An 18,506-nucleotide genomic window follows, 5' to 3' on the forward strand; every position below is an offset into this window, starting at 1 on the left:
ATTCCACCTTTACACATTAGTACTAGTACTTGGCCTAAATGTGTACCTACCTTGAACACAGTATACATCATATTTTTCTTGTGGTCGAGGGAAGTATGTTTGGTTGCTAAACCGATATTTAGTCCTCACACCGAGCAGTCCACCTCCACATTGTGGCCTTGCGAAAGACACTGGATAGCGAACACTGCCATCTGCAAGCCAACCGTAATCACATTGGTCGAAGCCTTTTCGCCACGCTGCATATATGTCCCCTACTGTGGCTATGACTGCTTTCTTCTCCTCGCAAGCTTTTTTAGCTTCTTCAAATGTCACTTTTTTAGGTAAATGGAATAGGTCACCTGATGAAGAAGATGATTAAAAAGTTCATTAGCAAGTATTGGCCCTCCTCACAACCATCATACTTGATCAATATAATTTATATAAACCAAAATTTCTAGACTACAAAAGAAGCTTCACATAATGCTGGAAAGGCTGGTTTCCAGAATAATCTAAAGAACCTTAGAAATTTAAACAAGAACCAAAAGTTATTTTCTTCTCTTTCTCTCTCTTACAATGCCTCGTTAATGTTTGAATAAACCATGGCTAAAAGTAACCAAATACTCAGCAAACACATTAACAATGAGGTATTTTACTTGTAAGGGATTTTCTCCAGGAACTAATGGTATCTGTGAGAGCTTCACTCATGTGTGAACACCAGGTTACACCTTCATCTCGTGAAATGAAGATCCAGACAAAAAGAATCAGTAGGAAAAATGTGATAATTAATGGATTGTCTCTACTGTCTTACTAGTCTTAATTTATTACGGCTGTATGCTATCACCGAAAGATAAGAAATGTCTTTTTTACGTCCAGTATTTAATCCATTGTCTCAGAAGTATCTGACATTACTGGCCAGTAAAGACACAAAAGAACATTAAAAGGCTTGTTAAAAAATATCTACTTTTTACCTAGAAACTTCACCATTCTTGACCATTGGCTGCCTTTGGCATTGCAACTCATCACCAATTAAATTAAAGTAATTGAGTGGCAAAAGACAAAGCCTATGTTTAACAGTGGCACTGTTATACAGAGGCTTTGTCTAGTCTAAACCATTAAGCCACCACTTCTTTATTTTCACTTTTATTGTTCCAATTTTTACTGAATCCATTCTAATAATTATCTGTGCTCCCTTATTAAATTAAAATGTGCCCAGGGCTGTTGGAAATAAAATCCTTTATTATGTATATTATATTAGTGCTCTCTTTGTGGCGTATCAGCAGGATATTCCAATAATGTCTGATGGATGCATCCAATTCAAGAATGGGGTCCAGGCATGTGCTATCAGGAATTGAGTACCATTTTCAGAGCAAAATGGACAGAGCCAAGGATGGGCAACCACCACCTCATTCCCAAGAACACACGATGGGAACCCCTTCTCAAAAAAAAAGTGGGTCCCAATGATGGAACCCATATCTATCAGGCATTTATGACATATCCAGATATTTAAAGCATGTACCCTTTTTAACATGTGAACCTATTGGTTATGGATGGCTGATAGATAGCATGCATCAGAGACATCTATCATAACCATCTAATAAAAGATATATAATATAAGAGCCTATCAATGTCAGAGGTCTGATGGATGGTCTAGCAGATGGCATCCACAGAGACATCCATCACATGCATACTTTTTACCATCTTGGACCATACAGTACAGACCAAAAGTTTGGACACACCTTCTCATTTAAAGATTTTTCTGTATTTTCATGACTTTGAAAATTGTACATTCACACTGAAGGCATCAAAACTATGAATTAACACATGTGGAATTATATACGTAACAAAAAGTGTGAAACAACTGAAAATATGTCTTATATTCTAGGTTCTTCAAAGTAGCCACCTTTTCCTTTGATGACTGCTTTGCACACTCTTGGCATTCTCTTGATGAGCTTCAAGAGGTAGTCACCGGAAATGTACATATTTGAACACATTCTTAAAAACACATGTAAAACAGATATATATACAGTACAGACCAAAAGTTTGGACACACCTTCTCATTTAAAGATTTTTCTGTATTTTCATGACTATAAAAATTGTACATTCACACTGAAGGCATCAAAACTATGAATTAACACATGTGGAATTATACAGTTACCAAAAAAGTGTGAAACAACTGAAAATATGTCTTATATTCTACGTTCTTCAAGGTAGCCACCTTTTGTTTTGATGACTGCTTTGCGCACACTTGGCATTCTCTTGATGAGCTTCAAGAGGTAGTCACCGGAAATGGTCTTCCAACAATCTTGAAGGAGTTCCCAGAGATGCTTAGCACTTGTTGGCCCTTTTGCCTTCACTCTGCGGTCCAGCTCACCCCAAGCCATCTCGATTGGGTTCAGGTCTGGTGACTGTGGAGGCCAGGTCATCTGGCGTAGCAACCCATTACTCTCTTTCTTGGTCAAATAGCCCTTACACAGCCTGGAGGTGTGTTTGGGGTCATTGTCCTGTTGAAAAATAAATGATGGTCCAACTAAACGCAAACCGGATGGAATAGCATGCTGCTGCAAGATGCTGTGGTAGCCATGCTGGTTCAGTATGCCTTCAATTTTGAATAAATCCCCAACAGTGTCACCAGTAAAGCACCCCCACACCATCACACTTCCTCTTCCATGCTTCACGGTGGAAACCAGGCATGTAGAGTCCATCCGTTCACCTTTTCTGCGTCGCACAAAGACACTGTGGCTGTAACCAAAGATCTCAAATTTGGACTCATCAGACCAAAGCAGATTTCCACTGGTCTAATGTCCATTCCTTGTGTTCTTTAGCCCAAACACGTCTCTGCTTGTTGCCTCTCCTTAGCAGTGGTTTCCTATCAGCTATTTTACCATGAAGGCCAGCTGCACAAAGTCTCCTCTTAACATTTGTTGAAGAGATGTGTCTGCTGCTAGAACTCTGTGTGGCATTGACCTGGTCTCTAATCTGAGCTGCTGTTAACCTGCGATTTCTGAGGCTGGTGACTCGGATAAACTTAGCCTCAGAAGCAGAGGTGACTCTTGGTCTTCCTTTCCTGGGGCGGACCTCATGTGAGCCAGTTTCTTTGTAGCGCTTGATGGTTTTTGCAACTTCACTTGGGGACACTTTCAAAGTTTTCCCAATTTTTCGCACTGGCTGACCTTCATTTCTTAAAGTAATGATGACCACTTGTTTTTCTTTACTTAGAATTTGTATTATGGCAAGAAAAAAGCAGCTAACAGTCTATTCAGTAGGACTATCAGCTGTGTTTCCACCAGACTTCTGCACAACACAACTGATGGTCCCAACCCTATTTATAAGGCAAGAAATCCCACTAATTGAACCTGACAGGGCACACCTGTGAAGCGAAAACCATTTCCGGTGACTACCTCTTGAAGCTCATCAAGAGAATGCCAAGAGTGTGCAAAGCAGTCATCAAAGCAAAAGGTGACTACTTTGAAGAACCTAGAATATAAGACATATTTTCAGTTGTTTCACACTTTTTTTGTTAAGTATATAATTCCACATGTGTTAATTCATAGTTTTGATGCCTTCAGTGTGAATGTACAATTTTCATAGTCATGAAAATGCAGAAAAATCTTTAAATGAGAAGATGTGTCCAAACTTTTGGTCTGTACTGTACATCTCAGGATATATCACGTTTAGACACAAATTAATCTGTACCCAATTTGTCATGACATAGACTATAGTTTCTATACTTTCACTTAGGCCAGTGATGTGTCAGACTGTTCACTGAACTGAATTGTGTTTTTACTTCATGTATTTTGAATGCTTTTACTATGATGTCATGCTGTAACCAATGACTGCTGCAGATTTTTACGACATTTATATGACATTTACTTAAAACGTAATTGATAATAAGAAGGTCAAAAAGTTAGAGAAGTCTTTGATATGAGTGAGTTATGGCTTCCTGCCTATCAGTGAAAGGAAAATGGAGAAAGTTTGTGCAGAATGTTTTTATAGCTGGATCTATGAGGAACTCTGCGAAATCAGGATGCTACAATCATGCTAAAAACACATATACACTAGTGGCTTATGTTGTAACTCTGTCATTGCAGAACAGAACATGGAAACCATGACTAGGTTTATGGTAGAGACAATAATGCAGCAGTGTGTGTTAACCTTGGCAGCCTTTCTCATCCAGGTTGAAGTCAGCACTCGAAGAACTGACGGGATTTTTCTGTGTAAATGCACTTTATTATTGAAAGAAAAACACCTGACTGTGTACGGTTCCTATTTTATGGCCATTAAATACCACAGACTAGACTTATGAGGCAGACTTGCTGGTCCAGACAAAGGCTGATTCAGAATCATCTTACTGGAAAGTGCTAGACGCTGTCTTATTAGCCTGTTCTTCAAAAGTCTGTCAAACCGTAAGCTCTCCGAGCTACATTCTGCTTTCATGTTTCCTTATTAATATTATCCCACCTGTTAAGTTTCCTACTTTATTTATCCCCAAGCATATATGCATGTGTTTAATGATGCCGGGAGAATATTAAATAGACAGCTTGCAAAATCTAACATGCCTTGCAGTTTATAGCTCTAGTGCAAGCTTCCAACAACTTTTCTTTTTCCTTTATTTAAACTTGTGAACAGTATCTGTGACACAAGACAAATGGGCAAACTAACGGGGTTTTAACCAAGGATCAATGCTGGTATAGGGCGTTTCTTGATGCATACAGTATGACCCTGAATATTTCTGTGTGTCACTTGATTTTAAAATATATCTTTTCTAAAATAAAATGTGTTGGTCAGAAAGAATTAGGGGACAGAGGGAAATTAGTATGACTGCAGGATCAGACTACACAGGTTTTGTTTGTTGTCTGTTACCAAGGAGATGAATAAATTAATACAACACCTATAATCGTTAAATCATAGTCTAGGAAAACTGGTTGGGATTGTAAACATAGGGGCAGAATTATCAAAATTGGTGTTTCTTCCGTCAGTCTTGAAAAAAGACAGATGGAGTAAGATGTGCCAAATTCATTAAGAGGTGTAAACTTATTTTAATGAATTTGTTTAATCTTTGGACTGTCCGGCTGTCACAATCTGAAAACAATGCCAGATTAGGATTAGGGTAGATTATTTTTCTATAATTTTTTCCAATTTGTCATACAGATTCCATCCCCATTTTTTTAAAAATTTACATAAGATATATGATGAATTTCCTCAATAGTGCTTGCTAGGTACTCTCACGCCGGTACTTTTTGAATAAAGCTTCTTACTGATTTTAATGGGAATAGGCTCCTATAGTTCACATGGTTCTGTTAGTTAGGCATTTTTCATTAAAGTAAATTGAAAATTTATCCAACAAGTATTTGACGTGGATTTTGGAGCAGAACTGCTTCAAAATCCATGTAAAACAACTTTTTGTGTCTTGTATTGAACATGACAGAAACGTTACCCTCCTGACTATTAATATGACTGTGTAGCCCTTTAAAACATAAGCCAGTTGCTCCTTTTCTGACCCCAACGTGTTACTTCAGCAGCAAGAAATCATGTTTTGAAGTTCAGTCTGGAAGTGCATTGAGGCATGATGATGCACTTACAGCTTCTTAGCCACTGCTGTATTCCTCAACTACAGCTCTCTCTCCTGACTGACTGGCAGGTCAGTGGCCAGTGTACGAGAGCAAATGTCCTGTCAATCAGCCAAGGGGAGGGTGCTGCTAATTTGGGAATACAGGGGAGGCTATGGAGCTGTAAGTGCATCGACACACCTCAATGCACTCCAGACTCAAACACGGTTTCTTACTGTTGAAGCAGTACTTTTGGGTCTTAAATGGATCAACTAGCTTATCTATTAAAGGGCTACACAATCATATTAATGGTTTCAGGGGGTAAAAGTTTCTGACAGGTTGCCTTTAATGTTTTTATTGCCCTTTGGAAAAATTGAAAAGCATATAAAATAACAAACAATACTCAAATCCATTCCACGTGATCTTTGTTTATCAGCGGCCTCAGTGGTCACATACCGTATTACTAGTATCACGACTCCCATTGCTGAGCTGTGCAGCTGAGTAGCACATGACCACTGAACCAGCTGATTGACTGCCGTGTTCATGTGCTGCTGCTTATAAAGGCTGCGAGAGGCCGTCTTAGCTTCTGTTCTGGATCGGCGGCAATTGTAGAAATAAGTAAATTTTATGTTTTATTTTATAATATTTGGTACTGTTTTCAAAGATTGGATGACTCCTTTAACCACAAAGAAACTTTTCCAGAACTTTCTGTTAGGCAAAGGAAGTAAAAAAGTCCTACATCTATAACAATAGATTTATATACTCTATATATTTATTTAGCACAAGCTTTTAGCTGTCAAATGTAATATAAACCCCTGATGTGTTCTGCCAACTTCCCAAGATCCTTTATATTTTTATTAGGGATTTTAGCTGTACGACCTCATTTGACCTCATGCTAGAGCTGAAGAATCTAATTTTAGACAATGTGCATTACCTGCCAGTATTAATTGTCAAGATGAATGAATCCCATGATGCCAGTAAACGCTATCTAAACTGTTGTGTTAATTTTTACTTGTGGATTACACTCAGACCAAACTTAAAAATTATTAAATTGGTCTGCGTTGGTATTTTAACGTTTAATGTAAACACTCACAGTTTAAAGCTGTATTTAGACACTCAGATTCGAACCAATCAAACCAATTTTAGAGATTATTAAATTGCTCTGAGTTGGTATTTTAAAGCAAAGTTTAGACATTCTGAGTTTGAACTTATCAGACCGATCTTGAAGATTATTAAATCGGTCTGAGTTGGTATTTTATACCCATAGATATTTTGTTAGGGTAAAATCAATTCTCATCTTTATGATCTTTTATGTTCCTCCTAAATAAATACTTTTTATATCCTACATTAGTCTCTTTCAGATATCATTCAGATGCTGCTTACCCATTACAATCATGGTGATTGGCAGGTACACTTTAAGCACCTTGGGTCAGTTATCTGGCAGATCAGTTTTCAATCCAATCATTTGGACATTTACAATCTCCAGTTTAGATTAATATTGGTCTGATTAGATAATCCATTAATGTATAGATTCTCTTAAGATTCCAATAACTTTTGGATATAACATTTAATAACTTTTGGATGTAAGTCGTTTAGCCGACAGTTCTTCCTCCTGACCTCTCCTCGCTCTGTTGGATTGAGCATTAATGTGCTTTCAATGGGGAGAACAAATGACTTTTCACGACAAGCGCTTTTTTTTTTTACCAAGGCAGTGCCAAAATTGTTTCCAAAAGTCATTAGAAATGTCAACTGCCCCCATTGACAATGTTGTATTTAAGGCATTAAACTTTAATAGTGTCCAATACACCACAGTCTGCTTAAAAATCGAGCCTGAACAGACTACATACTGCAAGAATCGGGTTGTGTCAAATGATAATTCTCATTTTACATAACAGAAATTAACTGAAAATATATTTCCTGATCGCCATATCACTGTAGAATTAAAATAAAGTAATCAATTCTAGAATCTCACCATTTAGTTCATCCACAAAACAGTACACATCATATTTCTCCTCAGCTGGACGCCTTCCGTAGGTTCGTATTCCTTCTTTCCCTTTTTTGTCACCATAACAGCCAGCTCTTGGATTACGGATCGGATACCTTAATGAAAACAGCAACAGGAAAACATTATTTTAACTTCGTAGTTACTAGCTGTCGTCAGAATTAGATTCATTTTTATTCTCTTACTTTATAATAAAAAACTGTAAGTCTTACAATAAAGATCACACAATAACGTCAACATTAAGGTGATGACGATGCATCTATCAATAGCCAATATTTCTTGGCAAAATTTAGACAACCAACATGCTAGAACAAAAGTTAACTAGTGACCAAAAGGATAATTTGAATCTGTAGCTAGTTGATATATTAAAAATTGTGTTTACTTTAACATAAAGTATTACTTAAAGGGGTAACTTGGTTTAGAAAATTCACTTTCTGATACCCTATTTAATAGAGATAAGTGCCTCTTTCATGACTTCAGTTAATTAGCAAGTGCACAAAGTGCCTACAAATATCAACTCTACAGAGGAACAAGCATGTCTGCACATTAAATAGATGATTCAGTGGACACCATGTAGTTCTCCATTTTCTATGAGATGGTGATTGAACACCCTCGTGGCCCGGTTTCACTACCGATTACATATGATTTTAAGGGCTCTCGGCAGTAGAACAATCTGTGGTCAGTTTTTTTGGGAAACCAAAGTGGGATTGCAAAAAATTATAATCGCTTTAATTTTCTTATGTTGGTTGACTTATTGAATTCAGGATCTCAAGCACCCGGGTACCAGTGCCCTGTGATCTGAAATCAGACTCATAGATCCCATCTGTTCCCAAACAACAACTTGCAGGCCTTCAGAATGCCCACAAAAGTTTTAGTTTTATCATTTCGATACGCACTGTCTAATTATTATGTGACTGGGGATAAAATACACATTATAAAATAGAAAGCAATTCAAAAATTAAGACAAGTGAAACTTAGGCAAGAGTTTACCTAACAGATTGGTCAGAGAGCCAGCCAGCATCACACTGCTCAAATCCATCTTCATAGGCCGCTCTCATTTGTGCAGGTGTTGCAATTTGGGCACCATTTTCAATACAAGCCTTTTGGGCACCTTCAAAATTTAATATGTATTTGTCTACTGATGCTCGATAGTGAAACACGACTCCTGCAAAATAAGAAGATGAAAACATTGTAACTTTAACCAGAGTTTGTTGTGTTTATGGATCTTAAGATTTATAATTCAAAATTGATTGGAAATGTTACCAATCCATGGTGGAGCTTTAGGCTAGAGAATCAGGCCAATTATTCTAATCACACTCTGATCAAACTCTGATGATGGGAAGATGGAAAAAAAATTCTTCATCTTCTCCATTTTATCAGTCCGTGAAAATCAGGTTGCACTCCGATGTCATCTGATAGTAGTCCAATGTTTTCCACGGACTCATTGACTTGCATGGCCGAGTATAATCTGATATATAATCGGATCCAACCTGGGCATGCTGCGATTTTTTTCTCGTACCGGCTCGGACATGTACACGGCCCCATAGAATAGAATTTGTCCAAGTGCTATCTGATGTTTTGCTGGATCGCACTTGAACCGAACATATGGTCATGTATACAAGCCCTTATAGTAACATATATTACTCTTGGGTAAACTATTGACAAAATATAGTAACAGCAATGTTGCAAAATCTGAGATGAGCAAAATATGATGGATTTATGTGGTGAGCAATTTATGTGGACTATAAATGTGTTGATCATGGTTAGGCGCATGCCAACTCTTTTACAAATGCAAGCCTCACCTGAAACATCCAAAGAAATGGTATCTTGAGTATCTTCAATGCCAAACAGCACCTCACAACGGTAAGTACCAGCATCACTAGCCCGAAGTTTGACCATTGTTAATGAAGCATCACCAATGTCTTCTGGATGACTAGGTACAGACACTCTACCCCTATAACTTTGGCCAATTTTTATTCCACCACTCTGGGCAACTAAAACTGTAGTTTCCTTTGGATCTTTTCCATCTCGACTTCTCTCGATTTTTGTCCATTTTATCCTCAAAAATTCATTTGTAATATTATAGCTTGGTGGTAGTGTAGGTATTGTTGAAAAGAAGCATGGTAATGTCACTCTCCCGGACAACGTTCCTTTGACAGGAGGACTTTTCTCCACTTTAACTGAAAAGATACAAAAAAGATAATTTATGTAAGAATCTAATAAAAAAATAAATACTTACATTAATCATAAAATCGTTCATTTGTCATTTATTTTCAAGTTTATTTCTCTTGGCTCACATTTTTTTCCTGTTCAATCAAGCAAACAGTGTAGTAGATACTTTCCACTCTTGAGTAGCAAACACTATATTACAGGCTACATTGTGTGGCATGAATTACTCAACATTAAAGTTTAGTTTTTTTGCTAATTCTTAGTTTTACATTTTTTTTGTTTCAACAACAGACCTCAAGAATTTTTTTTTTCCTGGACACACAGAATGAAATGGCGCAATGTCAATGAACATCAGAAATGATTGCCCATAATCACCGACTGGTGGAATAAAACAGTTATAAACACTCAAAAGTAAGCAGAACATTCTCAACAACATAATTGTGCTGCATGTGCATTAACCATCTGAAATGACCCCCAGATTGTCTACATATAAAGTTCTTTATATTCTACAAATCAAAAGAATGTGGTTTCATTATTTTTCTACTTTCCTTCAACAAATTACATCATATTTGTCTGGAATGTATAGGAAGTAAGTATGGGCTGCCAAGTGATTTGGATAATGGTTTAACTACTCTGCTCAGTGTAAGTGCATACAACAATAATCTCTATTGTTGTCTACCAAAACCTTTGTGAATATTATTTCCTTTGTAGCCTCAGGACCCAGAATAGTCCTCAAGGAGAACAATGATACTCCAAATATTTCAAGAGCAATTTGTATCATCTTCCAGCTGAAATTTGTGGCTACAAGGCTTGTTATCAGGGTCTGTAACTATATCCATTAGCCAATGTCTTGTCCTTAAGTGAACTCTGTATAAAATTCATATGGATTTTTGTAACATAAAATACTATTTAAAGGCGTTGTCTAGGATAAGAGAAGAGTGTCTGCTTTATTTCCAGAAACAGCACCATTTTTGTCTACTACAGATGTCTGCTATTGCAGTCCTGCTCTATTAATCTGAATAGAAAAGTCTTGCAATCCAAGAAACATCCAAGTGTGATAGTGTTTTTTGAAAAAAAAAATAGAAAATTTTGCAGGCAGTAATACAATTTAGTAGAAGCCTAAACCTAAAGTTGCCCATACATGTAAGAGTAAACTCATATGAAAGTCTGGGTCTTCTCGACTCTTTCTAGGCTGATGATATTGGGGGAAGAAGAATTGGGCATGTTGAAAATTGTTGGGCATGTTCTTTGTGTTCCAAAGGAAGACAAGCTTATGATAGAGGTCTTGACAAAACCAAGAGTGTATATATTTGGGGAAATGAAAACGAAATCTTTCAGTTGAACAAGCATCAACCCAACAGCTACGGAAAGTGTAGCAACTGAAGGTAAGTTTCTGAAGATAACCATTATAGTCTTGTTCTATGTTATCAAAGCAAATACCACATTACATTTTTATTTACTAAGGACAGGTTTGATAAGTTGGCCTATTTCAAGTTGGCTATACATGATAAAATCTCTGTCCTTAAACATGGACCATGAGATACCCTTCCATTATTAGACCTGCCATGAGATACCATTTCAGTGAGGAGTGTTGTGCATGTGTGGCGCCCCTGAGGGTTCAGTCGCCACAGAGGTACTGCTCCTCACCCTGAAGTGTGGTATCTCCATCTCTCAGGTAAGGAGGGAGTACTGCCCGGAACCCCAACACCTGCATCCAACGCTACACTGCTCCAGGCCGGCTGGAAGGGCAAGATGCAATGTGTTTTTCTGCTGAGCCCCGTCCGTGGCTGGAGTGGGGGGAACCCAGAGGTAGGGGGAACCAGTAGTGGGTGTGGGTGGAGGAAGCAGTTTAGGGGAGCACTATAGAATGAGGTATAAATGGGAAGCCATTTTAGAGAGGACAGTAGTGAGAGGACAGTTCAGAAGAACAGTCTGGGAGCAGAGTCTCAGTAGGAGCTCTGCTCCACAACTGGGGTCTAGTGTCAGAGGCCCAGGAGAGGAGCAGGGAGTAGGCTCTGATCTACAGAAGGGATCCCATGGGGTACGGTGAGTGCAGAATGGCACCCGTACGCCCCGAATCTGTCAGAAGACAGAGGGATCGTAGGCCGCCAGAAGGGGACCGGCCCCTGGCCCAGTCGTGTACTTCAAGTCTCGGCTGGAAAAACCGGAGGCTCCTGGCTTATATAGTCTGTTGCCGAAGCCTCTTGACCCTCAATCCCCGTGAGGGTCAAGCAGATCTGTAAACTCCAACGGACGGGAGGGACTTCAGAGCACCCGAGCGGGATTGAGAGTGGGAAGCGCAGGGCAGGAGGGAGAAAGACCCAGCGTGAAGACGGTCTAGCTAGGAACACGAGAAAGTGGGGTTCTGTCAGGTACGCCTAATCTATCTGAGGAAGTGCTGAACCCCTGCCTGGTGAACGCAGCGTGATGTGGGAGGCTGACACCTGTACAGTGCACCAGTGGAACTGTCATAAGAACTGTGAGTAAAAACTCGGATGACTGCACCGCACTGCCTCCGTCCATTCTTTAATATGCGCCATCGTTCCCTCTCTGCACTACAATGCCCAGCGCAACCACCATTTTCCTACACTGCCCTGGAGCTTGCTCTACCTGTGGAGAGCCACACCACCCCTGCTGCCGTAACACCAGCTCCTGAGGACTGCTCCGCAGCGGCGGCTCCTTTTGGCCGCAATCCATAGGTGGCGTCACAAACAATCTCAAAAACCCCATATAAAAGTACCCCCCCTTTGCACTGACCGCTCTAGGTCACGGACCGGGCCAGCCACCGTGATACTCCCCTACCGGCATACACAGAGGCCCGGCTGCCGAGTACCCCACGGCCCTGGGGGCGCGTCACATGCTTCTGTGTGCACCATTTACAGTTTTAGCCTATCAATATACCTCACCATCCATGGCTGGATTTCGTGTCCCGAAATACATGAACTTACACTGTAGGATTGGTGGCCTGTTAAATTGATACAAGATTTAGTTATGTCATAATTAGTCATGATTAGTCCTTGACTTTTGTTGCTGGTGCAGTCATGTCTATGGTATGTAAAAGACCTGGTTACATGTAACCATCAATTTGGTTCTTATTCAGAACTCACTTCTGAGTAAAGGAATATATTCCAAAATATACATGTGTTTCTTATTCAGCAATACACTTAATAATGGAGTATCACAGGCAAAACCCACAATGTAGTGTGCAAATAATAGGACTACTCCGCAAACCCCTGAGAAATAGAAGTTTCATGCAAAAACACAAGATTAGCACTTGTGCAAACAATGTTATTTATTATTTTTTTATCGTGCTTTTTTTTTACTTTTTTGGGCTACATAGAGATGTAAAGACCTGGAGTTTTTCTGAAATGTACCAGATATAAAATAGCTGTGCTGGAACGTAATGCATCCCAAGCATTGCCTTATTGTACTAAGTTAACAGCGCAGGAGTTTGTCTGTCGACAAGTTTGTCGACTGGTTCCTATGACAACTACCAAAATTCAAAATGTGGGCTGTGACTCAGGATTATCTCAACACAAGAAGAACACTGTATTCGTAAAGTTGCTTAACTTTGAAAGTTGATAAAATCTGGATATATACTGTAAATCAATGTTTATGCTTTACGTTAAATGGGTTGTCCACTATTGGACAACTCCTGCTTAAAAGGACTCTGTCAACATAAAACTATGGTACTGCTGGGCATCATGGTGCAGCCAAACATTTAAAAACACCTTCCCGACTGCTTGTTTTCCCTCCATCTCCAACCTCCCCTTTTCTTTGATGACAGTTCTGGCTCTAGAGCCGGGGAAAGGCGGAGATAGATGAAAACCAAGCAGGTGGGAAGGTGAAGTTAAATGTTTGGCCCAGCCATGATGCACCGAGTGCTGGCACTTGCTCTGAGCAGTCACTTTGTGCTGACAGAGTCCCTTTAATCCCTCATTTAAAATAAAAACATCCTGCAACAGCATTGAAGCAATGTCAGCAATGCTGATACATTTTTGTGTCACGGGTCTGCTGCAGCCATTTTTCGACCTCTTTTTGGCTTCAGCTCATCAATATTCCGTAAAGCTTATATTTGGACTCAGCTTATTGTCAGTATGACTATTACACTCATTTATTTGTCCTATGATGCTACTGGATTTAAACAAACTTCCACAAGTGGGTGTGATCATTGCTATATTATAATGATAAGAATGATTGTTAAGACCTTGTGATCTATAGTCATATTTGCTAAGTTTTGGAGTTGTTTGAGAAAAATTGTCAATGGTGACCCTTAGATGACACTCATCCATGCCACATTCCCACCTTGAAAGCACAATTGGCTGCCCCAGCTCCTTCTAATGATAGGTCATTTTGGTGTCAGGTATAAGTTATTGTCTGGAAATATTTGTTTGTGAGAGTTTTTTTTGGGATTTAGGCAAATTGCCTCTTCAGAGAGGAAGAGGACAAGAACTCTAGTGCCACCTACAGGAAGCAGCAATCCTAAAAGTCAATAGTGACCCTTTAACGAGCCTTATCACATGACTTAGGATATAAGCCAGAATCAGAAACTCAATTTGTAGACACTGTGTTTCGGGGTACTGTCCCTCGTCAGTGCAAAGTGTGAGTTCTGGTTTGGATGGGTGACAGTCATCAGACCAGTATCTAAGGGGTAACATTTCTCCTTTGGGATTTAGGTGGCACCTGGAAATCTGCTAACTCCTGAAAGTCCAGGAGTTTTCATTTTTAGGGATCCTACTGGATTTCCTGGAAGAATTGGCAGGCACGGCAATTATGTGTATATCTTTAAATTCAGGATGTGAATTGCTTCTAGTTCGGAAAGTAATGGGTGAAGAAACATTTTGGAGGAAAAATATCTTCTGTGTGTATAACACTTGCAAATTATTTATTATTTTTTCCACATTACTATGTAAGATTATGAGGTGGCTAGACATATACAATGAGAGTTGGTTTGTACAAGCGTTCCATTTCACTAGTAATTACGTAGCACAGGGAGAAATGGAACGTATGCATCTTACAGCCTGAGGGCAGATACAATGACACAATTGCTTTCAGCAAGATCACTGTGATAATGGTGTCTGTCATCATGACACTTAGGGAGGCTCAGTAGTGAAAGATACTTTGTTGCCCTCAGTTTACCTTCATAGCTGGAGGAAAACCGTAGAACAAAACTTGCAACATTTTATGCATTTTATTGAACAATTTGTAACCAAACTTGGAAATGAAACACTCAGTACAGAAGAAAATCCTCGAAACATGTGTTTTCTGTTATTATTGTTAGTGATCTGCTAAGTAAACCCTATTGAATTGCCCATGTATTTACATGAAATGAATGAAAAAAGTCTCATTTTAATGTTCAATGCAGTTTGCCATAAAAAAGCTATTGTTAGATAAAGCTGATGAAAAACGAAATTCTTTTTAAGTGAGAGGGCTGGATTTCTTTCTAACCAAACCAGCTTATAAATCACTTTCAGTCTGTTGGAAAGGCTGCTAGAAATTCCCAAGCATTAATGGCAAAGTAGAAACCTTAATAGGACTTCCTTAGAGACTCCTAATAAACATTAGGAAGGGACTGTTGCAATAGCTGAAGTTATTTCCATAAAAAGCAGTATATAGGCTGTGGCTATCTATAATATCTATGTTAAGTGGAGGAGAACAATATAAAATACTTCATTAGGAACTTAATGGTGTCATTTTGTAATCACAGTATCACACATTGACAACAAGGAAATAGCTGTCAAATACTTACCCTGTTGTATAACATTACGCCAATAAAAACAATAAAATGCAATTTACATTCACAATCCTGACCACAGCACGTGACGGCCAGGGTCTATTTCTTTTCGAAGAGCAAAAATCAACTGCACTGCCAAAGCCAAAGTATCATAGAGTAACACGAAAAGAAAATGTTTGTAAACTGTCTTGCTAAGGGATAAACAAACCTCAAGCATTGCTACAAGCTTGGAAGACATGTTTAAGAATCCTGCACCAAGTCATGTAATCGGACAGCGGAGTGCATTGGTTGTGGTCATTATTATAGCACAGTCATAGCATTCTTATGACGGTATGACCTTAATCAGGTTATCCAATGCCAATAATTATATAAAATCACAGGTAAAACTAACCCTACTAATCCTGTGCTGATGATTTCTAGAGGTCCATTTACACTTCCTAGGAACACTTGATCATGATAGTCGTGCAACCTAAACAGACTACTGATAAGCCGACGAACGAGCAAAACGCTAGTTCATCAGGTGTAATGATCTTTTGGTCAGCACTAAAGATCATCATTCTCAGCAGCATATTGTCCTGTGTAAAGAAGACCTGTGCTGCCAAGACTAATGGCAGCCTCTGTGTACTGAATGATTTATTACAGATTCTTCAGTGCTCATTTGAAACAGGGTCTGGCTGTATAAATTTGCTATTAAATGACCGCCAATCAGCAAACAAGTACTTGATTGGCAGTTGTTAAGTGCTGCCAGTCGGGTAGTGTACATGGACCCTTGGTTCTTCACCGTTCAAGTGTACCGGTCTCCAATGATTATAGATGTCATGTTGACAATAAAGCTGGGCATACAAATGGGATAGCTAAGCATTTGGCTGACAGCTATCTGGCTCTACTGCCCCACATAAATAAACATTTGTCTAAGCTAAATGTTCATGTGAGAACGCATAGAAATCCAGTGCCAGACACATCTTCCAGGGAACAAAATGGCTGACATTTGTTTCCCCTAACATATTCTAAGGAGAAGACTAAGGAGGCCACTATTTTTCACTAGATTGTTGACCAATCCAGCTGGTATCAGTGGTTCTAGCTGACTTTGATCTAATTTGGGCCATATGCCAGTCATTAATTGTAACGGTAACGTATAAACACTACTGAGGCCATGGCTATTGCAATTAATAGAAAGCAACTATCACATTTCATGACAACTGACAGCACTAAAGCTGGAAGAACAGAGGCCATCAAGGATACAGGGAAGCTTTGACACAGGAGCAGTAGGCCATTGTCAGGCAAGCATTAATCCTTTTGCTATGAGATTACCAGACATGTTTTAAAAATATATGTTGTTGAATATCAGGCTTTGTGGATTTTGGACAATTCCTTTTTATTAGAAAAGTCATCTGAAAAGTTGTCATAAGTCCTGCAGTATTGCCAGTCATTAAAGCTACAAGTTTCCAATTTCCTTGCAGTGCCAGAGGAGATACTCTTCACAGTCATATTTCACTCAGGCTACTTAATAAGGATTATGAAATAAAAATTAAGCACTAGACATTTTTCTCTTGAACACCTTTTCAGAAGACGTCAACGTAAACCCATTGTTAGGGAAGATTTACATTGACTTAAGCCCCCATCACACTAAGCGAGATCGCTAGTGAGATCGCTGCTGAGTCACAAGTTTTGTGACGCAACAGCGACCTCAGCAGCAATCTCGCTACGTTTGACACGTAGCCGCGACCAGGCCCCTGTTGTGAGATCGCTGATCGTGTTGAAATGGCCTGGACCATTTTTTGATCATTGAGGTGCCACTGGGTAGCATGCATCGGTGTGTTTGACACGTTACCAACGACTTCGTTGGCGACTCAGAACTGAGAAGTCGTCCCATATCGAGGTCTGAATCGTCAGAGTAGCTGCTATGTGACAGGGTCCCAACGACCGCCGACATCGTTATACGTGATACGGGTCGCCGTATCATTGCTGCGTCGTTGGGAAGATCTGACTGTTTGACATCTCACCAGCGACCCATAGCGACGCAGCAACGATCCCTGCCAGGTCGTATAGTTGTCAGGATCGCAGTAGCTTCGCTAAGTGTGACAGTACCTTTAAACTAAAGAACAACTGTTATGTGATGGACTTAAGACATACAACAGTTCAACTACTTTATGTGACCAAGTGCAAGTAGGCTACCGATACATACTGTGTAATATTGGTAACCATAATATAGTAGAGATCCAAAATATCTTGGTAACAGGGTTCCTAAATTTATCAACTGAATCACGTGAAGCAAGTTATTCAGTTGCTTATTCAGTTTGTGTTGAACATATCGCAATGGTTACATTCTACTTATCAACAACGGAGTATAATTTCCAAAAGACACAAAAAATAAAAGAGGAAAAATATTTTACGTTAAATTAGCAACTGACAAATGAGTCGTTTATGACACATTGTTTTCATTAATTAACTCATAATTGCTCATTCTTCACACTTACTTGATGTTATAGAAGTTGACCGAGTGTGACAGAGAGAGTCCCACCAACTCAAATCACATTATGAGGGCAGACTTGGCCAGAGAGAATGAATCCAACCTGTATATGAATTTTAATTCATATAAACAAGTTATTAATAAAATGACCTCAGAAACCACTTAGTTTCAGATGAAAAGTACACACTGCTAAGGCTTCTTGGAACACCACCACAGGTGGTACTTTTTCTCAAAATTTTTACATTTTTGTTACTGAGAATAAGTTATTCCACCTGTTTTGGATTCTTAGCTTAGTATTTCTTGATTTTCCAAATGTATTTCCGTTAACATCACAATAAGTACACTGCCACAAAAAAATAAAGGGAACACTTAAACAACAGAATATAACTCCAAGTAAATCAAACTTCTGCGAAATCAAACTGTCCACTTAGGAAGCAACACTGATTGACACTCAATTTCACATGCTGTTGTGCAAATGGAATAGACAATAGATGGAAATTATTGGCAATTATCAAGACACCCTCAATAATGGAGTGGTTCTGCAGGTGGGCACCACAGACCACATCTCAGTACCAATGCTTTCTGGATGATGTTTTGGTCACTTTT

General features: G+C 39.1%; 1 protein-coding gene across 3 annotated transcripts in view; it reads right to left on the reverse strand.

Moving 5' to 3' along the window:
• Positions 1–18,506, reverse strand: part of VCAN (versican) — a 103,726-nt gene that overhangs the window by 67,059 nt on the left and 18,161 nt on the right. For all 3 annotated transcript variants that reach the window (XM_073679049.1, XM_073679068.1, XM_073679059.1), the window contains exons 3-6: positions 9,330–9,707; positions 8,518–8,692; positions 7,498–7,625; positions 51–338 (exon numbers count right to left, since the gene is read on the reverse strand). In XM_073679049.1, coding sequence (XP_073535150.1) covers positions 51–338; positions 7,498–7,625; positions 8,518–8,692; positions 9,330–9,707 — 969 coding nt within the window. The remainder of the gene's footprint in view (positions 1–50; positions 339–7,497; positions 7,626–8,517; positions 8,693–9,329; positions 9,708–18,506) is intronic.

Source organism: Phyllobates terribilis, unplaced genomic scaffold (assembly GCF_046119375.1).
Source record: "Phyllobates terribilis strain yellow unplaced genomic scaffold, ASM4611937v1 Scaffold_1__5_contigs__length_1240528914, whole genome shotgun sequence".
NCBI classification, from domain to species: domain Eukaryota; kingdom Metazoa; phylum Chordata; class Amphibia; order Anura; family Dendrobatidae; genus Phyllobates; species Phyllobates terribilis.